The sequence below is a fragment of the Elephas maximus genome, chromosome 7 (assembly GCF_024166365.1).
Source record: "Elephas maximus indicus isolate mEleMax1 chromosome 7, mEleMax1 primary haplotype, whole genome shotgun sequence".
Taxonomy (NCBI): domain Eukaryota; kingdom Metazoa; phylum Chordata; class Mammalia; order Proboscidea; family Elephantidae; genus Elephas; species Elephas maximus.
Genome location: NC_064825.1, coordinates 125,267,505 through 125,283,905, shown reverse-complemented (window position 1 = coordinate 125,283,905; position 16,401 = coordinate 125,267,505). Strand labels below are relative to the sequence as shown.

The window sequence follows — 16,401 nt, the reverse complement described above, 5'->3', positions numbered from 1 at the left end:
GGTGCCGTAAAACCGCGTGGCCCATTTACTGACACACTGGAAGGCACACCACCACCACCTCAGCCACCCAGAGACCAACCCCCTTACAAGGTCAGGTCCTGCCTGTCCAGCTGCTGGGAGCCCCTCCCACCTGCCAGCCCCAAGACAATGCTGCTCTGCCCTGGCTGGAGGCAGAAGCCCTCCCCGCTGCACAGGGCATCCCTGTATGGCCAAGCGGGAATCCCTTCAGAGCATCTGTGGGAGCTGAAGGGATGGACAGGCTGCAGCCTTGGCAACTAGTGCAGAGACCCCAGGGAGCCAGGAGCACAGGCTGTGCAGGCACCAGCTCCCCACGGCTCCTCACTCATGGCCGGTAGCTGGCTCAGCTCAGCTCTGAGGTATCTGCGAAGAGAACAGTGGCCTGGTTCCCAGAGGCTACCACTGAGTTACACCATCATCAGCAAGACCCCACCACCAACCACCGTTCAGACCCAGACCTCCTTATCCCCTATGGCTCTGCCACTTCAAGGCATAGTTCAGCTGGTGGCCTGATAAATCTCAGTGGCTCTGGGGATCAGAAACAACTCATCTGTTCTCTTCACAGCCCCACAGACCCTGCGGGGAAGCTGGTTGCTGGGAGATGGCTGTGGAGAACACTTCAAGCGGTGGCCCAGGTGAATAGCTGCAGGTCACACCCCCTTTTGGATCCATCCCCCTGGGAGCAGGGTCAAGGTCAAAGAGGCCAGGCTCTGCAGAGGGGGACATCCAGCTCCAGATGTCCGGGCACCTCAGCCAGCCTCCCAGCGACTCTATACACCTCCCACCCCCCATCACTCGTTAGCGCCACCACCCAGTGTTAGCATCTCTACAGGTGCCATCAATTACGCAGGGAAAGGCTACAGGGGTAAGTGCTAGGTGGAGCTATGTTACAAGGATAGGAAAGCGCTTTACTTACGACAAAGCTGCACTGTGGAGGGAGAGGAGGAAAAAGCCATCAATTAATGTTGGGCTGGGCACATCCTGGGAAGCGGTCACACTCTGGCTGTGCCAGCGAGTCTGCTCAAGGCCTGCTGGGCGCTTGCCATGGCACCACACCACCTCTCATCTCAGCTGACCCTCAGCCCCCAGAGCAACATGTCCGCGTGTGCCCCTCACCTTAACCACTCAAACCACCACGGGGTGGGGAGGGTGGGCAGTGCCGACAGGCTGCTAAGTCGGTTCTGCAACTTTCAGACCAGGGCTCAAGACCCAGGGTCACCCTGAGCCGGCCATGCCTAGAGTCTGCAGTCCAGGGCTCCCAGGTCAGGACAACATCCCCAAATGTCAGGACAGCCCACGGTCACAGAGGCTTAGGCTGGCTCTTGACCAGTGCCAGGCCACATCTGCCTCTGCCCAGACTACTCCCAGCCACCCTGGGTACAGGATGGGGCCTTCAACCACACTGCACCAGCTCAAACGAAGCCTGGCCTGGGGAGCAGGCTCCCTCACCTTGGGGTCCACGCGTAGGGGCGTGTTACGCTTGATGAAGGACTTCATGACGTTGCTGCGGGACATGGAGGTGGGGGTCATGAGCATCTGGTTCTTCTGCACAGTGTGCAGGAAGGTCCGCAGAGGCCGCACCACCTGCAGACGGGCCGGGGTCAGGCCTCGGCAGGCCAGGCCAGGGCACTCAGGGAAGCAGGTGCCCGCTTACCTTGCTGGCCGGACAGGGTGGGGAAGGGGTCTTGCTCCTGGGGGGCTGCAGCTCCTCATCCTCCAGGTGCTGCTCCTCGTCCAGCTCACTCACCGCCTGCTTGTAGCTGCGTTTCCTCCTGCCAGGGTGCAGGTGGCAGAAGCGTCACGGGTAGACCAACCCCAGCCCCTTCCTGGAGCCCCAATCACGCCCCACAAAAGGTCACCTGTGAATAAAACTGGGCCCAGCTCATAGGACTCCAGAGGTGGGGTCTCCCTGACTGGCCCTCTGCTGCCCCATCAGAAGGGAAGTAGCCAGCCCAAGGTCACAGAGGCAGAAGGACACAGAAGGGCAGGGCCAGCTCCCAGGCCAGCACACGTGGGCCACCTGCTTCATTACATCAGAACCCGAGGCCACTCCCCAGCTGAGGTAGTGGAGGGCCCTAAGCCTGGCATCAAGGTTCACACCTGTCTGGGGCCCTTGAAACAGTCACCCACATTCCCCTTCCTGGATGCAAACCTGGCACTCTGAGGCGGCTCCATGGGCCCATCTGTCTGCTCAGTCTTGGCCTCTGTGAAGACAGCAATTTAGGGGAGGCTACAAGGACGATGCAGCGGGACAGGGGTGGTGGAGGGGCTGGGGAAGGGACACCAGGGTGGCCAGTGGCAAAAGCATCAGCCTCAGCACTGACTGGCCTCAAGAAATCTGTGGGCAACCAGGCCCAGCATGCTACCTCCACCCGTACAGCCCTCACCCCCGAGCCCAGCCCCTGTGACAGGAAGGGCAGGACCATCCAATCGAGGCTGCCCCAACCCGGGGCCCGCCCCCCTCTAACAGTGAGAGCTGTGTGTAGCCTGTTGCAGCGGTGGAAGCATTCCCACAGGTGCATGTGCTAACAGGTCACCCCTACTCGCACCCTGGCCCTTTCAGCTGGTGCTGACATGACAGGAGAGGACAAGACTCCCAATGCAGAGTCAGCTTGGCGGGCTGAGGCGTCAATCTGTTTTGTTTCATTGCTGGGAAGAAGCACCCCCTGGAAAAAATCACTCCCCTGGGCCCTTTTTCCTCCTTTACTACACAGGTCCTTGCACCAACCCTGGGAGCTGCAGGGCTGGCTGGCCATCATCCCTGACCCCATCGTAAAGATGGGGGCAGCCACGTTTGAGACCTCACAGCTGCAGTGCCCTTCCCAGAAAGACTCCAGGACACCCCTGCAGCCTGGTAGGGCTACAGACCAGCTCCCAGAGCCCGTGGCCCTTCTGCCCAGCTCTGGGGCACACTCCTCCCTGCTCTCTTTAGAGGAGAGGGCCTGTGATGTCAAAGGTAAATGGAGACAGAGGCCGGGTGTCCGGCCCCCCGGCCATGGTTCTGCCCGCTGCCCCTTGGCATGCAGCTCAAGGCCCTAACATATTCAGGCCCCTCCAGTGTCCTGCCCTACCAGCCAGGGCCACTCACGTGGCACTCAGCAGCAGCTCCAGCCATAAGGGGGGAGATAAAACCTAGAGATGCAAAGGAGGTCGATACACCTCCTGGGTTTCATTTACCTATAGGGCCAAAAAATGGGGCCTCCTTGGCCCCAGAGAGAAATTCAGGCTGAGGCTGCAAGCAAATTGTGGGTATCTGTGCACAGCAGGTGGGGAAGACTCACCATGCTGTCCTTCAGAGGGTGACTCCTGGCCGCCGGGTGTACTAATGGCGATCTCGGTGGCATTATGGGGCGATGAGGTCCTCCCTCCATTCTTGGGGGCCTGTGGGAAAAACAAGACTCTAGGGCACTCCACCCAGGACTCAAGGTCCAGGACCAGTGTGGTGCTGGGCACGAGCTCGAAGCCCCCCAAGTCCTCTTCCTTGGACTACCCTCCTCACCTCCAGCTCCGTAGCCTCCACAGGCTCTGCCTCCAAACTGGGCTCCTTCTGCTCGGAGCTGAAAGGAAAGCAGGAGGCATTAGCAGGACTGCCCAGCGAGCCCAGACACCTCCCCACAGGGAGCCCTTCCACCAGCCCCTAGGGTAGGGACCCAGGCATGGTCCACATCAGATGCTTGGCCTGAGCCACAAACCCACAGACCCCAAGGAGGATAGAAGCATAGGCGCCAAAGCCCGTCGCTCCCTGGAGCCACTAGGAAACCGAGGAAGTCTGCATCTAAATCCAGCTCGTCTCACATCCATCAGAGCTTTGACAGGGGAGCTAAGCCCTACCCCAGCTCCACCTTTGCTCTCAGCCCAATAAGCCACTCCCCATTTTCCGCTGGGCCAGCCAAGCCAGCAGGTCTGCCCAGTCATCCCACTCCTCCTTCCCAAGCTCTGGCCCTCTGCTCCAAAGCGAGAGGGGAGCCCCATGTGCAGCCAGGCGGAGGACAGATCCCTGGTGCTAACCCCGGGGCAGGTTGCCAAGCCCCAGAACTGAACTCACGTGACTTTCTGGGGCACCTCGACATTCAGGAGCCTCTCCAGGTAACTGTGACCTAAGGGGAAAACAAACAAAAGAAGCTAACCAAACCAACCAGAGCACCCCGGGTGCTATCCTGAGAGATCCAGCAAATCAGGCTCCTGCAGTGTCTCCTCTTCCATGGCCACGCCCTCTCTACCACATGGCCCCCTCCTTTCACCAGACAGAGGCCCTGCCCACTGCTCTGAGCACTCAGCCTCATCACCTCCTTGGCTCCTAGCATCCTTAACTCAATGGAGCTATCAGTTTCACATCTCCTGCTACTTCCTAGTGGCTCCTCCACTGGGTTGGGAGTATCTTGGGAAGAGACACAATGTCTGACTCAGCTCCAGGCCCCCAGCTCCTAGCATGTGGCCAGATGCAAAGCAGCTTATTTACTGAAGAGGCATTCACTGGGTGCCCATTATGTGCTGGGCCCTGCGCCAGGCCCTGGGGATGCAGTGGTAATTAGAACTGACAGAGCCAATACTAGGTCTAGATAACGATCATCGAGTTATCCTATAAACAACACTGTGATACATGGGGTGACAGAAAAGAGCAGAGGGGTCTGAAAGCCCCGAATGGGGGGAGGGGCATGCTATCTGGGGGATCAGACCCGTAGAATGAGTTTACAGGCAAAAGGGCAGGAGTGGGAGGGAGAAGGATGTCCAGGCCATTGGTTCTTAAAGCGTATTCTCAGACCCCTGGGAGCCCCCCAGACCCTTCTGGGGAGTCACGAGGTCATAACTATTTTCACCACAATATTAAAATATTATTTGCCCTTTTCACTGTGTCGACATTTATACTGCCACTGCAAAAGCAATGGTAGGTAAAACTGCCAGTGTGTTAACATACATCAAGGCAGTGACATCAAACTGTACTAGTAGCCAATGCATTCTTCCCCATCACATACGCACAGCAAAAAAATGTCCAGTTTCACTTCAGAATGTGCTTGATGAAGGGATAAAAAGTATTCATTTCATTAAGTCTAAATGTGAGCACGTGTCTTTGTAATATTCTGTGGGACAAAATGGGAAGTATGCAAAGTACTGTTCTGTGACACACCAAAGTCTCCGTGAAAAGCACTCATGTGACTGTCTTGAGTTGCCAGCTAAACTAGCCATTTGTTTGTTTTTCACAGGCTATTTTTAATGGAAAGAATGGCTGGCAAACTGCAGTTATTCAGTCTTGGGTATATGGCAGATTCATTTTCTAAAAACAAATGAAGTCAGCCTGTCACTTAAAGTAAAACAACTAATGGTATCTGTTCCCAATAATAAAAGAAAAAGAAAACCTGAACTTTCAAGCCAAAAACAGAATTTTGAAAAATGTGTCTCCACCACCACGAACTTCACAGTTTCTTAATACCTAAAGACTTTTCTGATGAGATCAGGAAATAAATGTGAGGTTTTTTTTGGATACTATATAATGAAGTATGTTGACATTTGGAAGTCAACACCTCAGTAAAACAGTATTTTCCAAATGAGCAATGCATGATCACACGTGGCTAAAAGACCCATCTATCACTAGTTGAGTTGGATGTAGAAACAAAGAATATGCACAATTATCTGAAAAGGCTATTAAAATACTCTTCCCTTTTCCAACTACATATCTGTGCACCCAGAATTTCTTCATATGCTTCAAGCCAAACAACAGAATACAACAGGTTGAATAGAGAAACTAGCTGTCTTCTTTTAAACCACGCATTAAAGAGATTGGTAAAGATGTAGAGTAATGCCAGTCTGCTCACTGAATTTTTTATTTTGAAAAAGTTACTTTTCTGTCTAAAAAAATTAAAATCTTTGTTAACATATAATGGGCTTGTTATTTTTCTTTTTAAATAAATTAATACTTCCTAAATTCCTCAGTTTTAATTTCTAATACAGTCAATACTAACAGATACAACCCTTATAGTCAAAAGCTCTTTGTGGTCCTCAGTAATTGTTAATTCAAGCAGGCACTGGGACTGAAAAGCCAAGAACCTCTGGTCTGGGTGGAAGGAACAACACCTGCAAAGGCCATGAGGCAGGAAAGAGTGTAGCTTTCTCTAGAAACTGAAAGAAGACTGGCTGGGCTAGAGCACCCTGAGCCCCAGGACACTTGGCCAGAGGTGAGGCTGGGGAAGTGACCCGGGTGAGACCAGAGGGCACCCATGGGTCTAAGGAGAAGAGGGAAGATAGAGAAGCTGGAGTAGCAAACAGGGAGAGCCACAGAGACAAGTGCACCCAGGACCTTCCAAGGTATGAAGAAGCCGGGTATGGGGTGAGGAGCAGCAGCTGCAGGGGCCCAGCTGGCGGTTATGGCTGGAGAAGGCCTCCACTTAAGGGGTCTGTGGCCTGAAGCTATGCCTCCCATCATCTTCCCAGGCCTCGCCGGCCCTACTCAAGTGCTCGCTGGCGAGGGGCAGAAGAGAATCTGATGCTCAGGGTGAGAGGATGACCACACGACAATTCCAACAGCACAGGATCTCTCTGGAATGTTAAGTGCCAGGGTCCCAGTATACCATTCAGATTTCAGTGCCAATCCGGCAGGCAGGGAGGTAGCTGGGGGAACCCAAGGAGAAATCTCGCCTAAAATCAAGACCCTGGAAACTGTGAAGCAGCTGCCCGCTGCCCAACCACTTCAGAGCCCACCCACCTACCAGTGTACTTACTGCCCCACCCATCTCTTTGCCTGCGGCCCTCTCTGGGCAACTGGCCACAGGTGCAGAGGGTAATGTCCCACCCTGCAGCTCCCTCTCCCCAAGGGGTAACCCCACGTGGGTATCCCCAGCTTTCCCCATGGCATCAGGAGCCACTGAGCGTGCCTGCTCTGTGCTGGAGGCTTCTCTTCTGGGTCTCACATGCCTACTCCCCAAATCCAAATCAAATCCACTGCCACCAAGTCAATTCCAACCTCATGGCGACCCTAAAGGACAGAGTAGAACTGCCCCATAGGGTTTCCAAGGCTGTAATAAATACAGAAGCAGGCTGCCACATCTTTCTCCCATTGAACGGCTGGTAGGTTCGAACCACCAACCTTTTGGTTAGCAGGCCAGCACTTAACCAACGCGCCACCAGGACTCCTCCTCACTCTCTAGCTGTAGGTATTTCCTTCCCCTCCAAAATTAAAGATTTGCACTGAATCCCTGTTCAAGGGCTGCTCCTGGGGAAACCCAAACAAAGACCCCACGCAGAGCTGCCCACCCAGCCGAGCCCCAGAGCCTGAGCTTCAGGAGAGCCTTCCAGGAAGCCCCCTCTCCCCTGTCACTCCACACCCCTGCAGCGCCTCACCAGGGGCAGCCTGGCCACACCTCCACCGATCTTCCAGGATGCAGCCTGTTCTACCCCGTTTGGTTTTCTCAGAGATTCACTGAGCATGTACCCCGTCTGAGCACTAAACTGGGCACTTTATCTGCATTCCCATTCGAGGCACAGCTGACCACTTTTACAGCTTGGGAAGCCGAGGCTGGGGGAAGGGGTGTGCCCTAGGGCACCCAGCTACGATCTGTGAGGCTCCAGGGCTTACCCTCCATGATTTGGTGCCTCCTTCCTTGCCCTCTTCCTTCCACCTGAGCACTGGGCTGGGAGTCAGACAGACAGGGTCAGTGCGTGGAGGGGTGGGGCCAAGGGGACAAGCAACCAAAGGCTTAGAGCAGCAGATCTGGGAACCCGTTGCTGTCAAGTCAATTCTAGTCAATTTCAACTCATAGCAACCCTACAGGAGAGATCAGAACTGTCCCGTAGCGTTTCCAAGAAGCGGCTGGCTGGTGGATTTGAACTGCCGACCTTTTGGTTAGTAGCCAAGCTCTTAACCACTGCACCCCTGGGAATTCTGTCCCAAAAGCAGGGACAGGGGTCTAGAGCTTCTCTCCCAACCCTGCCCTGTCCTTCCTCTGCTGCTCCAGGCTCGCCTGCCACTTCCACGCTTTTCCTGGATTTGATTCAGGCCTCAGGAAACCTCCGGGGCACATCTGAACCATCCAGGCCCTTCCGAGAATCCAAAACGGGAAGTGTGCCACGCTGCACATCTGCACATGCCCAGGCTGCATCTTCCCAAGCCCCTGAGTCCCAGCGCAGGCTAGGAGCAGGCCTTCCCCAGGCAGTATGACTTGGCAGGGGCCAGAGAGAAACCTACCAAGGTGACTGCTCCCACCTGCCAACAGGCCCCACCCTGGGGCTCTCCACGAGGTTCCTCAAGAAGCAGCCTGCTTCCCAGATAAAACATGTGGGACTCAAGGCTCAGCTTCCCAGCTGACAGGCTCTGTGACTGCCTTACATCCGTCTGTCTCCCTCCGAAAGTGGGAAAGCCCTCACAGGCTAGCAGTGCTGCCAGGGGGACCAACTCAGACCACCCTTTAGCTTATAAATCTTAAAGCGCAGGCAAACGTGGACATAGAGCTGGGCCCATCTCCTCCATCAGCCCTACTGCCTTTGCCCTGATGGCAGCTTCTCCCTGATCTCCCTGCCTCCTTCCCGTTCCTCCACTTGGCCATTTTCCACAGTGCCAGGGCTCTTCTGAGACCTGTCACTGGCCACATCGTTGGCTTCAATGGGATGGAGCCCAAGCTCCTCAAGGGGCCCCAGACACACCATCACTCACTGATTCATGCCTCCGGGTCTTTGCACAAGCCATTCCCTCTGCAGGGATACCTTCCCCACATTCTTCCACCTTGCAAGAGCCGAGACATCCTGTTCAGACCCCACCCCTCCATGCAGCCGGCCCTGACTCTCAGAGCTCCGTTACCTGTTCCCACTGGGGCAACGGTCCCGAGCTGGGATCTGATGACAATAAAACCAGCAAACATCGCCGAGCCCTCCTACATGCCAGGCCCTGTCTAAGCACCCTACGGGCATTAACGGAAGAAACCTCACAAGGATCCTGGAGGTGATGCTATCATTGTCCCCAGTCAACAGATGAGGAACTGAGGCCCATAGAGAAGCTCCCATAGCCTGCCCAAGGTCACAGGGCAAGCAAACAGGTGAGCTGGGATTCAACCCAGGCGAGCGAGCTCCGGAATCGCCTTGATTCTCCCCCTCCTGCCTCTTATCAGGTACTCAGTCATCTGCCTCCCCAGAAAGGGCCTGCTGTGACGAGAATTCGTATCTCCAGACCAAACCCAGTTTTGCTGACAGGAGGCAGCCCACAACAGGGTGAATGTGTGCCTCTGTGGGAGGGGGAAAAGGGGTGGAACACGCTCACCCTGAGTCCAAAGACCCAGGTTCAAGCCTCAACACGGCCATCAACCACACGGCCACTGTGGCCACCTCCCTGGACCTCATTTGCGAAAACAAAAGTACTGGACTAGATTGGCACTGTCCAATACAATACCATGAGCTACGTGTGGCTATTTAAATATAAATTAAGCAAAATGTAATGAAATTAAAAATCCAGCTCTGCAATCACGTTAGCCATATTTCAAGGGCTCCACAGCCACATGTGGCTAGTGGCTACCGTATAGGACAGCACAGATATGGGACACTGCCACCACCGTAGAACGTTCTAATGGACAGCTCCTGGCTACATGCCCCCAGAACCTTCCAGCTGAGTGGGGCAGCAAGGACCACCCACAGCACCCCCACCCACTGCTGAGCCCTGACTCACAGATGATACGGGTAGAGACGGCTGGCTCTTTGGTGGCTTTGTTGGCAATTTTTCTGTTAGACCTTCGGACGGTGTTCTCCTGCTTAGCCACCACGGAGTACTTATTGGCCAGTGAGGCCTGGGGGCCCGGGGCAATCAGGCTGTGCCGTGGGTTCGCTTGGGAGCCTGTCGGTGTTGAGAAGTTATCTGACAGGATAGGAGCCAGCACCCGCTCCTGCCATGGAGAGTCTGGAGAGCTAGGCACGTCGTGTGGGACAGAAGAGGCCTGTGCAATCCTGAGCTTGGACGCCGACCGCCCTGCCCCGACCCCCTGGCCCTTGGGGCCCTGGGGGGTGGCCATCAGGGAGCTCACAGTGACAGACTCCAGTCTCCCGGCCTCTGGCTTCTTGGGTATCGACTCCTCGTCTGATGTTAGGATTCCCTGAGAGGCTGGAGCCTGCGACGGAGCCTGGCCAGACCTGATCTGGGTGAGGTACTGCTCGGCACTCTGGCGCTCGCCAACACCTATCTCCACCAAGGGCACCAGCTGGCACTGGGCTGGGCTATTCTTGGGCTTCTTGGTCAGTGTCGTGGGGGACTCAGGGGTGGGCGAGGAAGCAGCCGAGGCCGCAGTAGCTGCCGCAGCGGCAGCACGGGTCAGCCGCCGCAAGATGGAGCCGTTCTCCCCCACCACCGTGGCCAGCTTCTCCACTTTGTCCTTGCTGCGCAGGCACCGGGAGCTCAGCTGGCTGCTCCGAGTCTTCCTGCGGGATAACCTGTTGGAGGCGGCAGAGCAGAGGTTGAGGCAGCGGCCCAGCAGGGCAGCTTGTGGTTGCTGGGTGCCATCAAGTCAATTCCTACATGACAGAGTACAACTGCCCTGTAGGGTTTCCTAGGCTATAATCTTTACAGGAGCAGATCACCACGTCTTTTCTCCACGGTGCTGTTGGTGGGTTTGAACTGCTGACCTTTTGGTTAGCAGCCAAGCACTTAAGCACTGTGCCACCAGGGCTCCCAGCAGGGCTGGGGCACCCCAAAACGGATCTGGGGCACACCAGTCTTACCATGAGCCATCAGCTCAGCAGGGGGAGCCTGGAGGCTGAAAATCTGGGTATAGTCCAGGCTCTGCCACCTCTAGCCAGGTGACCCCTAGCCACTCCTGTCTGAGCCTCAGTCTTCCAACCTGTGAATCTGGTATAACACCAGTCCTGCTGGGAAGATTAAATTCATACCTATGAAAGGACTGTCCCTAAGACAGCTCCCAGTGACTGAGGTCACACTGTGCCAAGCACCCCACTGGGGACTTTACACGTGCTCTCCTAATCCACGAGATGGCCCTGAGAGGTAGGTGTCGTTATCCTACTGCAGAGGAAACTGAGGCTCAGACCAGCAGAAAATTAGCCCAGGGCATACAGCTGCAAAGGGGCAGAGCTGGAATTTACACCCAGGACTGCCTGACCCCGAGATCCAGCCTCTTTGCCCTGGTACTGCAGCCCACAGCTACCCCTATAAGGCACCAGAACAACAGCAGCGGCAAGAGTTTGGGAACAAACCTGCCTGGTCCACATCTCTGGTCATTCTCACCCAAGTCAAAGGTCAGCTTCTCTTTCTTCTCTCACCTCTGTAAGTCCTTCCCATCCTCCAAGGCCCAGATCAAACATGCCCCACCTCCAACACGCACGCGCACACACACACACATGCATGCGTGCACACTGCAGCCACACTTTGACTCCATGGTCTTGGGTCACGCTTTCAATTCCCCCTCCACCAGCATCCTGCCTCTCAGTGTGACCCACGTGATACCACTACTACCCCACCCCTGCAGGGGCTGCTCCTGTTAGCAGGCTCCCAATTAACACCTGCGGAATCAAACTCGCCCAGTGGGCACCAAGCCTCGGCAGACCCCGCCCACTCAGTTGGCCCCAGCTCCTGGTGGCCTCCGGTTCCTCCTACCTTTTCCGAACTGGGTCTCTATTTTCATCTTGGAAAGAAGAAACCCGTCTCTTCTTTCGTCGGTTCTTCTGAGAAGGCGTTTTGGGCATCAGCTCGGGCTCTTTGCTGAATTCTCTGTTTGATACAAGGAGGGTGATGCTGGCAGCTGACTGGGAGCTGCTGGCCCCCACCCCCACCTGGCCCCCCCCGCCCACATTTCCTGACAAGGCAGCCAAGCTAGGGCGACTGGCACCAGAGAAGCTCCCCAAGGCCAGGTGCAAGTCACCTGCCCAGCACTTGGGCTTCCTCCTGCAGACATGCAGGGGGGAAAGGCTCTGGGCAAGTCTCTGTCAGCCCCACACCCCAAGACCCAGTCACAGAATCTGCCAAGGACCTAGAGGGACAGGGCAGAGAGTCTGAAGGAAATCACAAGAAGGGAAGGGGGAGTCCAATGAGAGACCCAGAAGCACAGGGATGCCATGAGTGTTGCTGGGAGAAGCAGAAAGGAAGTCCAGGAAGAGGCTAAGCATCCCCCTATCAGTCTTCCTCCCTATCTGCATCCCACCCACCCCAGGCCCACCCTAGGCTACCCCTGGGTGAGAGTAGGGGCCCAAGTGTGAGGAAGGAGCCAGCAGCATGAGGGGTCTCTGGGAAAGGGTTGGGCAAAGAGGAAGGAGTGGGGGCACCAGGGGGAAGGAGAGGGCAGAGGCTTGTACTTCCTCCCACTGCCACCAGAGGCTCACGTCAGAAGGCCCGTCTGCCCTCCAGTGACAGGTGCTGGTGTCCTTGCCCTGGCAGGACCATCAGCTGCCAGGCATCTCCTTCCTCTTCCCGCTACACAAGGGCGGGCCCCCAGCACACCCGGCACTCAGGAGGGACAGGCTGTCTGTCCTGCCTGTCAGGTGGGGAAGTGGGGCTGCTGTGTCCCCAAGGCCGTAGCAACCAGGCCACCCCCAGCAGCCCCGCCCCTAGATCCCTGCCCTCACCTGGTGAACATGCGCTCTGCTTCCTCCTCGATCTCCTCCAGCCACACCATGTCCTTATTGTCCACGTTACAGACAAACTCCAGGAGCTTCTGCTCACACAGCTCCAGCAGGTGAACGGGCCCTGGGGCTGTCGTCCCCATGGCAGCACTGTCTGGTGAAGGCAGGGACAAGAGTCACAACGGCTCAGGGATGGGACCAGAGCCTTCTCCAGGGCAAGAGTCTGCCAGGCCCCACCTGCAGCACCTACCTGCCAGTACCGCAAGACACCCAGGACCTGGAGTAGGGCCCCTCCCTGCTCACAGTCACTTCCCAGCTGCTGAATTCCAAACACCAATCCACTCTCCTCACCTTTGCAAAAGAAAGGCCTTTCTACTCACACTCTTTTCAAACACACACACACACACACAAGAGCGCAGCTGTCCCCATAAGTCCACATTTCCCAGTCAATTTTGATATCAACGGTCCCCCTTACACAAATGGCCTTCTCCTCCCGTTACACCAAAGGCAGCGGAGAGGGCCATGCCCATGACTGTGGGTGGCTGCAGAACAGAGGTCTCCATCCAAAGAGGGCACCGTTTAAGGAAGCCAAAATCAAAACTAAGGTTCACAAAGGAGCTAGAAAAAGAATTAAGGTGACAGGGCAATGCCAACTGCCTTTCTGCATCAGAGAGAAACGGCAACCCCCACGGGCTCCCTCTCCACCTGCCCAAGCCTGCAGACTCTCCAGGCCAGGAACGTAAGGGCTGAGACACGGCCACCCTGTGCCTACACACAACCTAATCGCAGACATCAGGCCAAAGAACATCAAATCCAACTGCCTTCTTAAGATGCCAGTGAACAGAAGGGGTTCTGCATTCCAAGGGGGTCAGTAAGGAAATAGGGTTCCAGAGACATGCTCTACTCCAAGGATCCTCCCAAGCCCTCTCCCTTGAGCTGAAATGCCCTAAAAACAGATGGGGAAGCACTGGGGGAGTGGATAGGCAATACCTTATTTTTGAGAAAACTTGTCTACAGATATTGGGCGGGATGAAGCACAAAACCAATTTTCTCTTAATTTCTTAAAAAGCTAATAGGGTGGGTGTCCTCCTTAAGACTACATCACATAGCAACCCCAGTAAAGGACGAAACATTCCAATAATCATAGCTGAGGCTCAATAGATATCCAAAGTGGGTAAATGAATAGAAGAACAAATGAATGGGTGAGTGGTCAGTCGTAAGCCATAAAAATGAAGGGCACGTCTCATGCCATGGCAGTGGTCCATACCTTCAAAACTGAGGAGAAACACACATAGTTCAGCCTCCCCACCTAAGACAGAAGGTCCTGAAAGGAATAAGTCAATGACCCCTTGGGCTTTTAGAGAGCCTAACACCAGGTCAGGCTACAGTCTCAAGGGACTTCTGGACTGATTTTCCCTGCTCACTCTGCTCTGGGCACCTAGCCCTTGTTCTCGAACAAACTCTGCCCTCAGTCTGGAATGTTCTGTCCCCTATTTTGTACAGCTTATTCCTCATCACTTGGATTTCAGGTCCTCTGGGCGAACCTGACCACCAAACTCAAGTAGCCCACCTGCCATGATCCCACCTCTTTATTTCAATTCTCCGCATGACACTTGGGTTATTGTTGATCTGCCTGCTTACTGCCTATCTCTGTCTACTCAGCATGTGCTCCCCAAGGGCGAAGCCCTTGTCTGTCTTCTTTATCACTGAAGGTTCAGAGCCTGACACAGAAAAAATACTGGATAAATTAATTAATCCACCTGTAATCTCTGCACCTAGAAATAACCATCCTACAGGTAACCCTGCCCCCCTCCCCCCCCCCACACACACACATACACACACACGGGGACACTAAAAGAGCTCATTATGAACATGTTAGAGCACACCATCTGCCTCCAAAGTGCCAGCACCCAGGGCAAGGATAGCGTGAATCAGGGCCCAGTCACATGGGCAGGATCACAGAGACTTTGGATGGAGACCTCTGCTCTGCAGCCAACCACAGTGATGGGCATGGCCCTCTCCAATGCCATCCCTTCTGCTCCCCCCAGCTCTTCTGCCCCCTGAGCAGACAGACCCCTGGCAAAGTGCAAGGCGCCAGTGCAAAGTCAGCAAAGAGAACAACTCTCTAAGGTAGCCAAAATCAAAACGAAGGTTCACAGAGGGGCTACAAAAAGTAACAGCTTACCAGAATTTTTTTTTTCTAAGTATTTATTTGAAACAGCAGTTCCGGTGAGAGCTTCTTTCACAAAGTCCAATAAAGTGTTTGAGCTTCTTGCACGGGGGAAGTTTGTATTTAAGAGACCTCAGCTTGACCATTTAAAAAGAGTCCCCTTAAGTTACCTAAGAGTTGACTCTGAGAAAGGACTCAGTGTACCAAGAATCGGGCTCCTGGGGTGAGCAGCAAAAACCTCATCGCCAGCCTGTCTAGGAGCCTGTGCACAGACTCAGAGTACCAGCGCCCAACACCCAGTGCCCAAACACCTTACCAAGAAAGGCGGGAGCTTGTCTGCGATTCCCTGGTCTGCCCCTGGCAACTTCTCTCACACCAGATCAGAGGCTGCCACTGCCCTCCTCTGCCTCCCCTGTTCACATCTCAGTGGTAATGCTGTATAAGCTGCTCCCATTTACTGAGTCCTATTTTTTAGTCCATGCTCAGGCCGCGCATCACTTCCTTTAATTCTGGTTACAGCCTTGCAGGACACCCATGTACAGATGAGGAAACTGAAGTCAAAGGAAATTAAACCAAAGTCACCCAGCAAGTCAGGCGTGCAGCCTGGATTTAAACTGTGCTTATGCCGCCTCCTAGATTTCGGCCTCTGAAAGACAGGCGCCTAGTCTGGTCCCTGGCCACCGCCACCCGAAGCCCACCGTGGCTGGATGGAACTGAACCGCTGACAGCAAGCGTGCTGGGGGATTGACAAGATAAGGGCGAGCATCGGCCCGGGAAACGTCAGTTTAAAATGCTGCTCAACTGCAGGCGGATGAGGGAGGGGGGCTAACTGTGCAGAAACGCCAGAAGGCATGATTCCGCCAAATCTTCCAGCAGTTTCGAGCTTCCTGCACGACCAAGTCAACGGACACTTACCGAGAACCTTCTAGGCACAAAACACGGTGCTAGGCACAGGGGGTGGGGGAAAAGGGAACGGGGCGCGGGTGTTCTCTCGGAACCTGGGTCCTCGGTGGAAGGGGGGGTCACCTCAGGCCCCGGGACTAAGGCAGGTCACCTCGCCACTTGGAAAGAGGAGGTGACCCTACGTTCCCGGGACCACAAGCGGCGGGGGCTGGGTCACGCCCCCGGTCCGGGGTCTGCGGGAGGGGTAACAAATCGCCAAGCACCCCCACCCCACCGGCCGCCCGCGCGCACTCACTTGACTGTCCCGCGTCTCCTACGTGCTGCTGCGATCCAAGTCCGGTGTACTCCCTAGTCAGCCCCCGGCCCGTCCAGACCGCTTCGGCGCCGGGCCTCCAGGCTCGAAGCTAGGGAGAAGCAATGGGGCCGCTCAGCGCGGGCGAAACCTACGATTTTCAAAACCGAAAGCTCAGCCAATCCCCGGCAAGTTTGCCTGGGACACTTCAGAACTCTACACCAATCAACTAATAGGAAGCTCCAGTCTGGCCGCCTATTGGTTGCTTGCATTGGCAATCTGCGGGACTAAGAGGCGAAGGGAGGAAGCGTTGAAACTTTAAGCCTCCTTAGCTTCCGGGAGCGGCTGCCGACAGGGGAGAGAGGAAGTCGCCGTGTTAAGGGAGGTGCGCGCAGGGCTTCGCACGCCGGAAACTACAAGCCCCAGCGTGCACTGCGAAGGCTCCGGGACGAGCGGGGCGGGTTCGTAGGGAGAGAGCGAG

At 55.4% G+C, this 16,401-nt stretch overlaps 1 protein-coding gene across 3 annotated transcripts in view; it reads right to left on the bottom strand.

Moving 5' to 3' along the window:
* Positions 1-16,087, bottom strand: part of INCENP (inner centromere protein) — a 30,384-nt gene extending 14,297 nt beyond the window's left edge. The window contains exons 1-11 of one of the 3 annotated variants that reach the window (XM_049892196.1): positions 15,924-16,086; positions 12,559-12,709; positions 11,594-11,707; positions 9,662-10,416; positions 4,064-4,115; positions 3,518-3,575; positions 3,300-3,399; positions 2,171-2,222; positions 1,673-1,790; positions 1,468-1,602; positions 935-946 (exon numbers count right to left, since the gene is read on the bottom strand). In XM_049892196.1, coding sequence (XP_049748153.1) covers positions 935-946; positions 1,468-1,602; positions 1,673-1,790; positions 2,171-2,222; positions 3,300-3,399; positions 3,518-3,575; positions 4,064-4,115; positions 9,662-10,416; positions 11,594-11,707; positions 12,559-12,698 — 1,536 coding nt within the window. In that variant the 5' untranslated portion in view covers positions 12,699-12,709; positions 15,924-16,086. Of the gene's footprint in view, positions 1-934; positions 947-1,467; positions 1,603-1,672; positions 1,791-2,170; positions 2,223-3,299; positions 3,400-3,517; positions 3,576-4,063; positions 4,116-9,661; positions 10,417-11,593; positions 11,708-12,558; positions 12,710-15,923 lie in introns of all 3 variants that reach the window. The other 2 variants (XM_049892197.1, XM_049892198.1) reach the window with 2 other exon arrangements.
* Between the last annotated feature and the right edge of the window lie 314 nt (positions 16,088-16,401).